Here is a 15626-nt window from a genome sequence, read left to right as displayed (position 1 = left end):
ATCATTATAGTATAAAATATATATTAAAATAAGTTAAATAACAAATATATTTATACATAAATATATAATAATTAATTCTAATAGTTAATTTTTTTTTTAATATTTTTTATCTACTTAATATGAATTTCTTTTTTATTTTTTTCTTCTATGTTGGACAAACTCCCCGGGTTCTTTGGCACCAGCTTTACTGTTGCATAGCTCACAAATGATCTGACTTATGTCTAGTAGAAAGTTTTGTTATTTTATTATAATATCCTAATGTTAAGTAAATTATGATGATGTTGGAATTGCATGGATGTAGCATAATAGCTGGAGGTAAATAAGGCAGAGCACAAGAGAAGAAGAGAGACAAGTGAGTGACAACAATGAATCTCAACAAAACATAAAAGTCAGATCATCATCACACGCGCTGCGACAGCAACAGACAAAAAAGCCACCCCTCTCAGCCCCATCAATTGCATCACTCTCTCTTACCCTTTTAAGCTCTCTTTTTTTATTTTCATTTCATTACTATTTTAATTATGCAGATATAGTTTTGTTATTCAGAGGATAGAAAATAAAAAATAAAGAAATAGTGAATGAATTCCTCCAATTTATTGGGAGTATATATTTTTTCTATTGGAAAAATAAAAAATAAAGTAATTGATAGTTAAAAAATAGAGTTTGAATCTAGTAAACAAAAATTAATAATTAATCATTTCTTTTTAAATAGATAAATACTTAGTAATGATTATAATAGTATAAACTAAAATTAATTATTAGTATAAAATATATATTAAAAATTAATTAAACAATATATATATTTATACATAAATACGTAATAACTAATTTTAATAGCCAATTTTAATATATACATATATATAATATCTTTAATTCATTACTTAATAGTTTGTCCTTAAATAATGAATAAACCACGCCTAAAGAATTAGTCATTGTATTTATGTAATCAATTTAGGTTGATCTAATAGCCAATTTATTTAACTATTTAAATAAGTATTTAGAGTTTAAATCTCATCTTATACATACAGTAACTAACATCAAACTTTTAAATGAAATTCAGTTCTTTATCTGTTGAAAATACAATGTTACATATTAATAAGATATATAAAAAAGGGTAAAGTACTAAATTGGTCCCTATGTTTGGGCGTAATTCTGTTTTTGTCCTTAAGATTTAAAGTGTTCTATTTGAATCCAAAAAAGTTTCATTTAGTATCAATTTAGTCCCATAGTGAGGTCAAAAACGGAATGTCCTACATAACAACAGTACAAGAACAAAATCGATAATCTGGAGAACAAGTACAAACTCTAGAGGCACAAAATCAACCGTTGATGCATCAATATATTTATTTATCATTCTCTTTAGTTCTATAAAAAATATTTTATTTACATTATAAGAAAAATAATAAATAAATATATTAATGCATCCACGGTTGATTTTGTGCCTCTAGAGTTTGTACTTTTCTTCAGATTATCAATTTTGTTCTTGTACTGTTATTATGTAGGACATTTTGTTAATTATTTAACTTTGACCTCATTGTGGAACTAAATTGATGCTAAATGAAACTTTTTTGAATTCAAATAGAATACTTTAAACCTTAAGGACTAAAATAGAATTACGTCCAAACATAGAGGATCAATTTAATACTTTACCCTATAACAAAATAGCTAATAAATTATAATTTAAATGACATAATCTTTCCATCCTCACCTAAAATTTTCGTATCCAAGTCTCTCACTCCAAACTTTAGAAAAAAGTAACATTATTCCACGTAGGCAGAAGAGTTTCCTTATATAAATGATGTCATTGGCTTCACGATTTGTCACAGCACAAGAACACTACTCATCAAGAATCTGAAAAACACAGAGAGCTATAGTTTGATAATGCAGTACCAACAATCATCGTCATGGAGCTACTACATGAGCATGAGAAGTAACCGTCACCGTGTGGCGGAGGAGGAGATGACGATGGAGAGGGTGGGGAGGCTGGCGTCAGAGAGCGCGGTGGTGATCTTCACCATAAGCAGCTGCTGCATGTGCCATGCAATGAAAACTCTCTTCTGCGGCATGGGAGTCAACCCTATGGTCCACGACCTTGACCTTCTCCCCAACGGCAAACAAATCGAGCGTGCTTTGATGTCTCTTCTCGGAATCAGTGGCGGCGCCGTCGTCCCTGTTGTGTTCATTGGCGGCAAGCTTGTTGGGTCCATGGATCGGGTCTTGGCTTTTCACATCAATGGCACTCTTGTTCCTCTTCTCAAACAAGCTGGTGCCTTGTGGCTTTAATTATTAATAATTAATCATCTTTCATTAATTTAATTTCCTTATTATTATTATGCTTTGATTTTGTTTTGTAGTTTAATTTGCCTTAGCCTTGTATAAACATGCAAAAAAAATTAATGTATGCGAAACTTGGAAATCAAAATTAATGAGCTTTTATTTAACAATTACTGAAACTAACTCTTTCTTTATTTTATTTTCTATTCATACATTGCTTGCTATTTTAATTTCATGGATGCAAGAATGAAAGGTTTAATTATAGTTTGGTTTAATTTCAAGCAATTTGAATAAAGAATAATTTCTTTTGCATATACATAATTTATATATTTGGAACAGTTTTATTAAATGGACATATACGGATAAAATTGCACCAATATTTTTTTTTTTTTACCAAAGATATGAGACTCGAACCCGCAACCTCTTAATTGAGTATGGGGAGACTATGTCATTTGAGTTATTACTCATTGGCTAAAATTGCACCAATATTGAAAGTTAGTTTTGTTCATATCATATTGAAACTATATTTCTCTATGTATCCAAGAAAGGGAAAAAAAAACTGTAAATCTGTAATATATATAGATGTGTTATTTATGAATCCAATGGACTTGTATAAAACATAAATGATGAAATGCATTACCAAAAAAAAAAAAACTTGATGAATGTGTACTTAAAATCACTAGTTAGTTCATGATAAATTAAATGTTTCTTCAATTCTCATATTTTGTGATATAATATATATATGTGCAACCAACATTATTTAGAGAAACTCAGGGTCAGAGATTAGGTTTCATATATACTATAAGAACAAGCTTCGTTTACTCACTTTTTAATTTGAATATGGAAGTAAAAGTGGTGTTGGACTGGAGAATACAGGTGCTTTACAGCCATGTGGTATCAGTGAAACAGAATTCGGACCATGCGAGTTCTCCATCAATAAAGCGGACGGTCCAAATTGCGTTTGATATTCCATTTCATAAAAAAATTGACAACAACAAACAACTCGGAGGGTCCGTTTTCTAGCTTCCGAAATTCATATTTGTCCAACCACAAGTCATGCGATTTGTGTATTCTAAATTTTTTTCAACTTTTTAGTACTCCCATAATTTTAAAAAATACCAAAAATTATCATGTTAAAGTATATTATTCATTTTGCTTCCATATAAAAAATTTTTAGCCTCATTTACTCATATTTTGGAGAAAAAAGTTCAACAAATTAAAAATAAGTAGCAAAATAACTAATTCTGCATTGTAGAATCAGTAAGAATGACAAGAATTTTGATAATAGGCCCATGAATTAATAATAATAATAATAATAATTTGCATAAATAAAGTGTTATATATATGCTAAACAGTGGGTGGATGATGGTGATGATCATGATCGGTGATGGGTGCAGGTGCAATCTTGTTGTTACAAGTATCAATTTCTTGAATCATACCACAACCAGAAAATATGGCAATCACAACAAAAGTAAATGCAAAAACTATGATCAAAGCAAAGCTAAACCCTGCCCAAAGAATTTCTTGTTGCTGCTTATTATGATTCCTATTATTAATATAATTACTAGTACTAGTGCTAGCTTTGTTCTTTGTTGTAGCTACCAATTCCTTTATGAAATGGAACACTAGGATTAGACATAAACATGACAAGATCGTACTGAAGAAAAGTAACACTGCTAGAATTGCTGATTTTCCTCTGCTATTCAACATCACTACTCTTCTTTCTCTCTCTCTTTTTTTTTTTCTTTTTTTTTCCCCTCTAGAAGGAAAAGAATGGAGAAGAAATTATTGTTGTTCTTATCTTTGGCAGAAAATGATGAGAATACACACATATCTGTTTATATAAATATGTGTTTGTGTGTGTGTGTGACCTTGGGACTGCATTCATAATATATGTTTTATAATGTTGATTGGTGAAATTAAAATTAAATTAATGAAGATTTGTTCAATTAAAACTATAACATTACATCTTTATTATATATAACTTTTGGCTACCATTGAGGGGTAAGTATATTAGTATATTAGTATTTCATTTCACCAAAGGTTTGGATGAAAAGTTATGTATATATTATACTAGTACTAGTTTATGTATGTATATGTGGCTTGATATCCTATTAAAGAGTTGAGTATAATATTTATAATATTTGTATATAGAGTTGAAATGACACAGTTTAGGCCAGTTATATATGATACCAAATTGTATTCTCTTAATTTGAGTGACTACTAATTTTCTTTTTTTAAGTGCTCTATTTTTTAGGTTAGACAGGTGCTACATTTGTTTATACCAAATTTAACATGCATGACATGTTTTCTTTTAAGCCATCTAATAATAATTCTGTGAAAAATGCAAATAAAAATAAAACCAATTAGGATGTAACTTTATATTTGTCAAATAAAAAAATACTAAAATTTTAAAATTATTCTTTAGATATAATTTATATATTGTTATTTTTATTATGTCAAATTAAGATATTAATGTAATAATACTGACAAATTTTATGTTTATTTTTGTATTAATTATTTTTAGAATTTGAAATTTAATTTTTATTAAAATGTTAGTAAAGATATGTATTTTAAATTTTTATTTTATACTTTTATTGATTTGATCACAGATTCAATTTTAACATCTATATGACAGTATATATAAGAATCAGTCATTATATACTTTTATATTTATATATATTATTTATATATTTTTAATATATTTTTTTTATATTTTAGTATATATTTTATATGAATTATTTTAATAAAAGTAACTATATCCGAATCGATGATAATTACTGCAATGTTAAATATATTTTTCTATCTAAATTTTAATGTTGTCGCTCACTTAATTATTTTACAGTTTGAATTTGAGGCTTACTTCAAGTTAAATTATACCATGTTTAGACCGATGAATTTAGTCACTTATGCATTAGTTATTAGCTATTATGTATAAATAATTGGATAACTAATAATGATGAACTTATATACAATTCGTCATCAATAAAGTAGTGGATAATCAAGATATTAATTAAGAAGGAAAAATAAAAATGTTAATTAATTGTTGACTACAAAATAGTTTATTCTTAATCTTTTCATAGAATTCTATCTCTAAAGTGATATGAGTAAAGTTTTTTTTTTTAGGGTCACGTGTTCAAGTGGTTGGGCATGCTCCTTCTTACCCAAAAAAAAAATTTGTTCAAATAATGCACGAGGTAAGACAATAAAACTCCTCCAAGGCCAAAATAAGAATAATACACCCAAAAAAAAAAAAACTCATATATATCATGAACTATATATGATAATTTTGAAATATATCATAATTAAACTCTATACTATATAGATATATTTTTTAAAATTACATCATAAAAATAAGTAAACTTAGCAATAACGATATATAAATATATAATACATATGGCTTAGCTTATTCAGTCACAAATAGTCAAATACACAAACCATGTGTTGGAAACAAGAGACTAGACTGGAGAAATGATTTGTATATTATTGAGTGTATTCAGGTTGTTTATTCAAGTTGTCTGGAATGATACAATATGAAAGGATATTGGTGGAAACTCGGCTGCAGTCGACTTCATGTGAAGTTGATAGCTGAGAGTCGTTAAATGATTTGACTGATTTGACTAAATTTTCATCTAACGGCTCTCAACTATCAACTTCACGTGAAGTCGACTGCACCCGAGTTTCCACCAAGGATATTTATAGGTACTAAGAGAATCGTAATAATAAAGACGTAATCTTCTATAATAAATATTCAGATATACTAAATAACACTAATTGATGCTAATTATATTCTAACACCATGAATGAGTCTTAGCTTCATAATATTAAAGTTTGAGCAATTATATGCATTATGATGATGATGATATGAAGCATCAAAGATCAAACCATGGCTACAAGCTGATGTTGTTGTTGTTGTTGATGATGATGATGAGCAACAATAGTATCAGAAGAAGAAGTAGATGGTGCAATCTTGCCCCTATTATTGAACCTTTTGATGAAATGAGGAACACAAGTAACACAACAAGAGAATAGAGCAAAGAATAAGACTATGAATAGAGCAACACCATGTGCACCCCATGAAACTATTTGATGATGTTTTCTTAGCAAAAAAGGGAAGCATGCAAAAGTTAATATTGCACCAATTAAAATTATTAGTGCTGCTATGGCACCTTTCTCTCTTCCATCCATTTTTTTTTATATACTAATGAAGTCAAATTGAGAGAGGAAAAATCAAAGAGTTTATAAGCTTTTATGAAATCAATTCAATTTTCTTGAAATTTGTGTAATGTTAATTATTTTCAACTAATAAGGGGGCAAACTTAGTTATATCTCATCACCAAAGGCTATGGCGAGAAGTTACCTGTATAATATTGTTTTGTAGTAATGTGGCTGGACAATATGTTTAAGAGTTTATAATAAAACATATATATTATGATAAGTTTGAGCCAAAGATGAGAAGATTATTTTTTAATATATTTTATTTTTCTTATTTGGGTAAAAAATGTTTTTGGTCAACGTTTATATATAACTATAGTCTCATTGAGATAAGTGTATTTGTTTCAGTGTTTCATTCAATACAAGAATAACAATATATTTATATCTCTTTATCTTATTGTGTCATGAAAAAAAAAGAGTTAAAAAAATGATTTTTGTTAGTATACATAATTTTGATTTACATAATCTTCATGTAATTGCAATTCTTTTGTAGTGAAAAATTAACGCCAATTAAAATTTTGAGAAAAAAAAAAAAAAAAAGTCTTAGGCAAAAGCATATACCTCCTGGTTTGGTTTTGTTGTTTTTTGAACTATACTTTTGTCTCACGGAAATTGTTGTTTAGCATGAATCTTATCCATTTCAAGAGGCACAGAATAAACTTGGGAAACTTGAAACAACTCATTCTCTGTCAAGCTTGATTAAGAAGGTTATAATTACAAATGGAAGTAGAGATTAAGCTTCGGCTACAAGATTCAGCATCTCACCAGAAGCTTTCCAAGTTGCTCTCTCAATTTCACACCAAAACTTTAATACAAGAAAACATCTTCTTTGATGGAACAAACTCAGAGCTCACCTCCAACCTTGCGGTTCTCCGAGTCCGGTTCTACGACATGGATCAAAATTGTGTTCTTTCCCTCAAAGCCAAGCCTATGATCTCAGGTAGTGGTGATGAGAAAACACTAATTACTACTCCTCTTTCTATTATAGTTTCAGATATTGAAGACTTATTCATGCAGTTAACTCTTGTGTGTACTAACAATAATTCCTACTAGGTGGGGTGAGCCGCATGGAGGAGCATGAGGAGCCATTTGACCCTGTGCTCGGTCGAGCATGCATTGCCGAGCCATGGAGGCTCTTATCAGTCGACAATTCGAAGGTACTGAGGAGGGTGAGAGATGAATATGGTTTTGGTGCAAGTGGGGTTGTGTGCTTGGGAGGGTTTAGGAACTTGAGGGCTGTGCATGAGTGGAGAGGGTTGAAGCTGGAGCTGGATGAGACCAACTATGACTTTGGTACAAACTATGAGTTGGAATGTGAGAGTGCTGACCCTGAAAAGCACAAGGAATTGCTTGAGGACTTCCTCAAAGAGAATGGAGTGCAATATTCATATTCTAATGTTTCTAAGTTTGCCATTTTTCAGTCCAGGAAGTTGCCTCAATGAGGTAGTAATTAGTATGTTGAATGCATGATATGATTAGGGTGTTTTTAAAACACAACATTGTTCTGTGAATCATATATGCAGCACACTGAACAATTCACTACTACATTGATTTATAAAGCACACATTCTTAAATATATGCCGTGCATGTATTAAACATAAGAATCTGAATAATCAGGAAATATCTCACAAATAGTTCAAGAGCATTAGGCTTTCTCTTGGGCCTATTTACTATGTTTTGTATCATCACTAAGTCATGGACAGTACATCAATATTGCTAAAATGTTGGGTCAAACTTAAGTCGGTAGTTATAAGCTAATCATAATTAAGGATACATCAGAGAAATCAGCTTCTGCAAGAAAACAGTTGGAACAGACTAACAATTCTGCTTCTCAGATGTTCCTAAAGGTCTAACACCACCTCAGAAATCCTCCCAAACATAGCTTCAAACCACATGTCACAAAAATTATGAACCACAACTCAACGGCCGCGACCACGACCACGTCCACGCCCGCGTCCCCGTCCTCTCCCCAAAGGCTTCCCTGCAAATGCAATAAAAACTTTTTAAGTCCATAACTCACTACGACAGGGATACCATTAGAACAACCGAAAGAGCATGAATGAAGAACTCTGGAGAAAAGCTATATAGAGTACCGGCAGTTGGCTTCTTGGGTTTGACCCTAGGTGTCTCCTCAACAAGCAAAGTCTCGAGATTCAAGCTGTCGGGAAGAATATAGTAACGGATGTTGTTACCCCTCACACTGAGATGATCCAGAGTCACCGGATTTTTCCCTTTCAGAGTCATTTTAACTGTTTTCAAATGTGTGTTCATACTAATATCAACACCTGTGGCAAAATGTCCCACCATTAACATGATTTTCCAGACACTGGAAAGTAGATTCGACACCGGCCAATAGGCAATAATAAGCATTACTAATCATTAATAATAAGCTTAATTTTAGCATAAATTAGAGAACTTATATTCTAAAAAAGCTTAGAGATTTTCCAATAATCAACCAAGTTTCAAGAAATCAAATATCTTCCTACTACTCCAAATCTAATACTTTAATTGCAAGCAAGGTCAGCATACTAAGAGTTCAAGAGTTCAAATTTACTATTCAAATTTACCTAAGCTACACGAATTCAAATGAACTCTCGAGTTTGATAACCTTTTAATGAAAGCATTATAATAAGAATTTGGCAATCACTGAATTAGGTTAAGATAACAATTTTTTTCAGTAACAAAAATATGAAGAAGGAAAAAAAACCAACCTGTAATGGTGCCATGAACAATGGTACCATTCTTGAGCTCAATTGACACAGTTTCATTGTTTAACTTCATTAAAAACCTGCTCAAATAACATCATATTAAGTTCTAAAACCCTAAAATTCAAAATTCAAAATTTAAAAAAGAAAAAGAGAGAGAGAGAGAGAGAGAGAGAGAGACCTGACGAGCTTCATGATGAAGGTGAGATAGGGAGTGGTGAGGGGCGGCGGCCGGAGAACGGTGGTTGCAGGCAGTGGCGCGGCGTTTTCCTTTCAGCTAATCAGCTTTTGGGAGGCGACCAGAGAGATTAGGGCAAACTGCGAAAAATTGAAATCTTCAGAAGCGGCTTCTTTTCGATTTGGGTTTTGGATTTAGGGATACAATTGTCTTTTTAATTTCATTCAGGGTATTCTCGTCTGAATCTTAATACATTATCTTCACAATACGCTTTTTTTTTTTTTGTACAATACATAACTGGATCCGAAATTCATACAAGACTATGTTCCAAGCCCAATTTTTTATTTTGGAGGGCTGGCAATTTTTTAAAACAGCATGTATAATTGTCCCCAAAAAATAGCATGCTCCAAGAGTCCAAGTATGCAAGACTATTAGGGTCGGGCATCAACGGGGTCAGGTTATGGGACGAATTGGGTTCTAGTTGTTTGGCAGGGCCAGATCTCTGGCCCATGGCCATGTCCAAAAAAAAAAAAATACCAACCGCAACTAAAGCTTTGGTTGAGTAGGTCAATCAGTCTTAACTCATATGGCATATCTCTCCCTCCCTACTTCAAAGGTTTAGGATTCAAACTCTAGAGATTGCAATTGAAAAAAAAATGTGATAAAAAGTATGAGAAGTGTGTGGGTGTGTTGTGTACCTATGATTGAGAGTTGTCCAATTTATTGGGATACCTAGAATTGGGAGTTGTCCAATCTACTGATTACAAAAAAAATTTGAATTTTGACCGTAGCCTAATAATAGACATAACCATTAAATATGTAGTGTGTAATGTCTATAATTAAAAATTGTCCAATTTATTCGACCAAAAAAATAATTAACTTAGATTAATCACTAATTAACTTACTTATCCATTTAAATAAGTGCGAGACTCTGAATATATATGAATTAAAATCTAAACAAAAGTCTTATAAAATTTTAGACTTCTCTACTATAATAAATAACTTTTGTGGTGGCAATGGGCTGTTGCTTTATGTTCTTATTTATTAATTTATATAATCTCTCGCTTATATCTAATTAAATTATTTTATCAATTAATATTAAGTCTATTTTCCTAAAAAAGAAAAAAAGATGAAAAATAGTGACACGAAACTAAATTGAAGTGAGGAGAAAATAAAAACTCAAATATAAATGGACGGCAACCAACATGTTGAAGGATTTTCCGAAAATAATAGTCAAATATGAAGGCTTTTTAATTTCTTAGGGTGGCACAAAAATTATTTAAGGAATTATTAAGATGATAGTGATTATTGAGCATAGATTTGTCCTATTATTATTCCATATTCCATGAAGATGTTGCAATCTTAAGATAGCATAGAAAAATCAACTTAATGAGTTAATTGCTTCATACTTCGGTCGGTGTTTGATGCTGACTATAAAATTAAACAAATATATGTGTACGTTTCTTACCAAGAAATAGGGAGGAACTATGAAGGAAATGAACATCACAATAAAAACAAAAATCCAGGCTACATATTTTTATAAAACACTCAATAAAAAAAATTAATATTTTAATTATCCAACATAATATAATGGCCTCGCATGCACCATTTCTTAAAAGGTCCCACATAGTACTAATTATTCTTAGAATGTTAATAATTAAGATCCATAATGAGAGGGATAAATTGAATTCAAACTTCATTTACACAGAACACAATCAAATTGGTCATTATAAAGTTAAAGAATTATTGGAAGGAGTGGAATTATTGAAAAATGTCCATCTTATTGCTAATAGAACTAGCTATTTTACAATAGGAAATGTTTGGTAACCAAAGAAAATCAGCCAAAAACAGTCATAACTTGCCATATTTAGCATTCATTAATTGTTGCGATAATTAATTAATGTTAAATAAGACAAATTCTGGCTTTACAATAATAGTTATTCATCCTCTCTCTTAACTCGACAAGTCAAAAATTAATCTGTCGTAGATCTAAATTTTATTTAAGGATCTATTGCTAATCAATATCTCCAATATTTACTTAAGCGAATGAAAATGAACTGATAACTCTACTAATCCAAATTGATTAAATTCAAAATCATGTAATTAACATAATTAAGGATCGGAAGTATAGTAGTAAAGTGTTCTTCTCTACCTGTTCCTTTTAAATAGAACATCCATTCAAGTGAAAATGTCATGGACTCATGGGTCATTTATAGCTACTATATTTTTGTCTATGTTATCTAATCAATCTTGCTTTTCTTTAAGTAGATTATATGTAATTATATACGAGGGACATTGAATCTTACATATGTATAACATTGATTTAGACGCATATGATCCATTTTTTTTTTCTTTCTAAAAAATTTTGGCCTTAATCAACATGGATATATGCCTAGAACTTCTTTGAATTCCAATTTGGATTTGAATGGAGTGATTGGGGTCATTAGTATTCATAAGGAACTATATAATATTGTTGCATATATTATACAATTCGGAGTAGTTTTATAAACCAAGTAAAGACAAATACATGGGGAAACAAAATGTCTATGAATTTTTAATATTATCTGAATCATAGTGTAATGTTATAAAAGAAGGAAAGGTCACCACTACTTCTCATAACCCATATAATCTTTGGGTAATGCTGGTTAGACAAAAAAAAATAGCAATTAATTAATTGTCATAATAATTAATAAATATTAAATAAGGTAAATTATGACTGTTTTTAGCTGATTTTCTTTAAATATCAAATAATTTTGATAATCTTTTTCTTATTGGACAATTATATCTACTAATAATTGACATCTGAGCTTTATATTCCTAATTTTTTTTAAGTATCTTAATTTGTATTAGTTATTTTACAAATTAATTTAAATTAATCGAGTGATAAATTTATTCCTTCATTTAAATAAATATTAGATTTTTAAATTTTATTTTGTGTATATATCAATCTATTAACTATCAAGTATCAACAAATTTTAATTGAGGGCAAAAAACTAGAATAAACCAAGGGAAGTTGCAAATTACCTAAATGAGCCAAAGTGAAATTCGTTTCTGCAATGAGCCAAACCCTATATTTATATAATTCGAACCAGTGTGGTTCGAACTCTATTCATGAGTAATTCGAACCAGGGTGGTTCGAATTACTAAGAGAGAAATTCATTCAAGTAAATCGAACCAGGGTGGTTCGAATTACTTGGGAGGAAAACGTAGCACATAATTCGAACCAAGCTGGTTCGAATTATATGGGGAGACGCTGCATCAAGTAATTCGAACCAGGCTGGTTCGAATTACACAAACTGAATTCGAACCAGTCCGGTTCGATTTAGTGGTAGACAGTGCAGTATATATATGGTTCTAAACGTGAGTTGCTCTCATAGAGGGTGTAATATGGCTAGTGAGGAGAGTTTTGTGGTTTTGGTTCACCATAGAGGATCCATTAAGAGGAAAACTCGCTCCGGTGTGAAGTTTACAGATAAGAATCCTCTCTGTATTGTCGTGAAACCAACGACGAGCTATGATGATCTTGTTAGATCTGTGCTGATGAAACTTGGTCTGGAAAGTGCGAAGCGAGTGAAGAAGTTTTTCTATCGCATTCCAATCACTGTCTTGCAGGATACGGTGAAGTATGATTGCTTCACGATTGGTAGTGATGAGGACCTGCAAGTCATGTTTCTATGTCGGAGGCAGTTTCCCGAGGTGAGGACACCAGAGTTGTTGGCAAAGTTGGTTGATGTGGTATCCAGCTCAGGGGGTTCGAACCGGAATGCCACCACTGAAGCAGCGGCAGCCGGTTCGAGTTCCAGGCCTGCCATTGCTTCTTCGTCCGTCCCTGTGTACGAGCCAGCGGTCGAACCAGTCGCCTCCCCGTCTTTTGCTGTTGATCTGAATGATGGAGTAGGCGACGTGGTAGGATCAGTTGATATTCTGCCGAACGCTTTACAGGGAGTTCCACCGGTTGGCGTCGGAGACGGAGTGTTGGGTGATGTAGAGGAGGACGACGTCGAGCCGGATATGATTGAGGATGACAGCGGCGACGAGGTTGGAGCGACTGAGCCTGCATTGGTAGTCGGTGGTTCTAGTTCTGGCACACAGCAGTATCCACCACATTTTTCCTCTTTGGACCTAGATGCCATGAGGCAAGAGGGTGTTTCAGGGCACTCTGTTGGATTCGGAGCTAGAGATGCTGAAGGGACTGCTGGTTTGACAGAGTTCCAGGTTGGTCAGCAATTTCAGGATAAAGACGAGGCCCTGTTAAGTGTGAAGACTTACAGCATCCGGCGAGGGGTACAGTACAAGGTTGTGGAGTCTGATCATCGCCGTTATGTGGGCAAGTGTTCTGAGTTTGGGAATGGGTGCACATGGTTGATTCGACTGAGTCTGCGGAAGCGCAAGGGCATTTGGGAGGTCAAGCGGTACAATGGACCTCACACTTGTCTTGCGACCTCCATCTCGAGTGACCACAGGAGCTTGGATTATCATGTGATTTCCGCGTTCGTTATGCCAATGGTTAGGGCTGATGCATCCGTCAGCATCAAGGTGCTTCTAAATGCCACGGCAGCACACTTCGGGTTTAGGCCGACTTACAGGAGGGTCTGGATGGCGAAGCAGAAGGCAATTGCCCTCGTATACGGTGACTGGGATGAGTCATACAACGAGCTCCCCAGGTGGGTTTTGGGAGTCCAGTTGACGATGCCCGGTACTGTTGCAATCCTACGGACGAGCCCCGTTCGAGTTAGTGGACAAGTAGACGAGTCTCAAGCTTTTTTCCACATACTTTTCTGGACGTTTCCACCGCTCATCCAGGCATTTCGCCATTGCAAGCCCTTAGTTAGCATTGACGGGACCCATCTGTATGGGAAGTACGGGGGTACTTTGCTCATCGCGATTGCACAGGACGGGAACTCCAACATTCTACCCGTTGCATTCGCACTAGTAGAAGGTGAGAATGCAGAGTCTTGGTCATTCTTTCTCTCCCACCTTAGACAGCACGTGACACCGCAGCCCGGTCTTCTGGTTATATCGGACAGGCATAACGGCATAAAGGCTGCGCTTGAGGCTCCGGACGGAGGTTGGTTACCTCCATCTGCATACCGTGCATTCTGCATTCGACACGTAGCGGCTAATTTTGCCCTTACCTTCAAGGGCAAGGATGCACGTAGGCTTCTAGTGAATGCCGCATATGCCAAGACCGAGGTTGAGTTTGATTACTGGTTTGATATTCTTCGGTCTGAAGACCCGGCGATGTGTGAGTGGGCGAACCAGATTGATTATTCCTTATGGACTCAGCATCGTGATGAGGGACGGAGATTCGGTCACATGACGACGAATATCTCGGAGTGTGTGAACTCAATCCTAAAGGGTGTCAGAAACCTCCCTGTATGCTCTTTGGTGAAGGCAACATATGGAAGGCTTGCGGAACTCTTTGTTCGCAAGGGTAGAGAGGCTGAGGCCCAGATGGGAACCGGACAGCAATTCAGTCAGTACTTGGTGAAGTGTATAGAGGCCAACTTGAAGAATTCGCGGTGATTCACGGTGACTTTGTATGACCGGCATAACTCCGAGTTCACCGTAGCCGAGACCACTCCGACGGGCTCTTTCTCATTGGGTACCTACAGAGTATCGCTTGCGTCCCGGACCTGTGACTGCGGGTACTTCCAGGCACTTCATTTCCCGTGCCAGCACGCACTTGCATGCTGCGCCTACTCACGGGTTACCTGGTCCTCTTATGTTCACAGCATGTATCAGATTAGTTCAGTGTTCCGTGTGTACCAGATGGGATTCACACCGCCGATAACGGAGGGATTCTGGCCACCTTACGACGGGCCAACCGTGATCCCGGACCCCGCCAAGAGGCGTGCAAGAGAGGGTCGTCCGAGATCCACTAGGATACGGACGAATATGGACGAGGCAGATCCGAATCGGCCAAAGAGGTGTGGCCTTTGTCGCCAACCCGGACACACCCGCAGGAGTTGCCCACAGCTTGGAGGACCGTCTCACACGGGGGGCCAGTAGTAGCGATCTTGTTATTGTTAGTATTTATTGATTTTATTTTTCCTGTTACGTGTTATGTAAGATGACTTATGTAATCTGTTTATCTTTTTACCTTCTAGTAATGAAAAAGTTGCATTTGAATTTGAATATAGCTAGAAATCCCATGACTGCAAAAGTTGATAACTAAAGTGTTATATGATTCAATGATAATACATAGTCACTAATCCACTAGGTAAATACCAGATTTTTAAGTACAATAAGAT

At 34.1% G+C, this 15626-nt stretch overlaps 4 protein-coding genes and 1 pseudogene across 5 annotated transcripts in view; 3 read left to right on the top strand and 2 right to left on the bottom strand.

The window, feature by feature from the left end:
• The window catches only part of LOC148577127 (putative WD repeat-containing protein C2A9.03), a 99927-nt gene extending 97184 nt beyond the window's left edge, over window positions 1–2743 (bottom strand). The window contains exon 1 of one of the 2 annotated variants that reach the window (XM_088501503.1): window positions 2649–2743. The gene's annotated coding sequence lies outside the window, so the exon portion shown is untranslated. The remainder of the gene's footprint in view (window positions 1–2648) is intronic. The other variant, XM_088501504.1, reaches the window with a different exon arrangement.
• Window positions 1851–2283, top strand: LOC148577128 (putative glutaredoxin-C14). The gene has a single exon (XM_088503308.1). The coding sequence runs from the start codon at window positions 1882–1884 to the stop codon at window positions 2281–2283; it is 402 nt and encodes a 133-aa protein (XP_088359434.1). The 5' UTR covers window positions 1851–1881.
• Window positions 2744–7099: 4356 nt separating the features above from the next.
• On the top strand, window positions 7100–8065 carry LOC148577126 (triphosphate tunnel metalloenzyme 3-like). Its single transcript, XM_088501489.1, has 2 exons — window positions 7100–7429; window positions 7543–8065. The coding sequence occupies exons 1-2, from the start codon at window positions 7210–7212 to the stop codon at window positions 7929–7931; spliced, it is 609 nt and encodes a 202-aa protein (XP_088357615.1). The 5' UTR covers window positions 7100–7209; the 3' UTR covers window positions 7932–8065.
• On the bottom strand, window positions 8056–9559 carry LOC148577125 (small nuclear ribonucleoprotein SmD1a-like). The gene is made up of 4 exons (XM_088501490.1): window positions 9376–9559; window positions 9201–9277; window positions 8583–8774; window positions 8056–8470 (listed from the first exon to the last, which is right to left on the bottom strand). The coding sequence occupies exons 1-4, from the start codon at window positions 9387–9389 to the stop codon at window positions 8409–8411; spliced, it is 345 nt and encodes a 114-aa protein (XP_088357616.1). The 5' UTR covers window positions 9390–9559; the 3' UTR covers window positions 8056–8408.
• A 3161-nt stretch (window positions 9560–12720) lies between these two features.
• LOC148577124 (uncharacterized) lies at window positions 12721–15384 on the top strand (annotated as a pseudogene).
• The last annotated feature ends 242 nt before the right edge of the window (window positions 15385–15626 follow it).

The sequence above is a fragment of the Arachis ipaensis genome, chromosome B1 (assembly GCF_059453495.1).
Source record: "Arachis ipaensis isolate K30076 ecotype BB chromosome B1, ASM5945349v1, whole genome shotgun sequence".
NCBI classification, from domain to species: domain Eukaryota; kingdom Viridiplantae; phylum Streptophyta; class Magnoliopsida; order Fabales; family Fabaceae; genus Arachis; species Arachis ipaensis.
The sequence above is the reverse complement of the archived record's forward strand: the minus strand, read 5'-3'. Positions and strand labels throughout refer to the sequence as shown.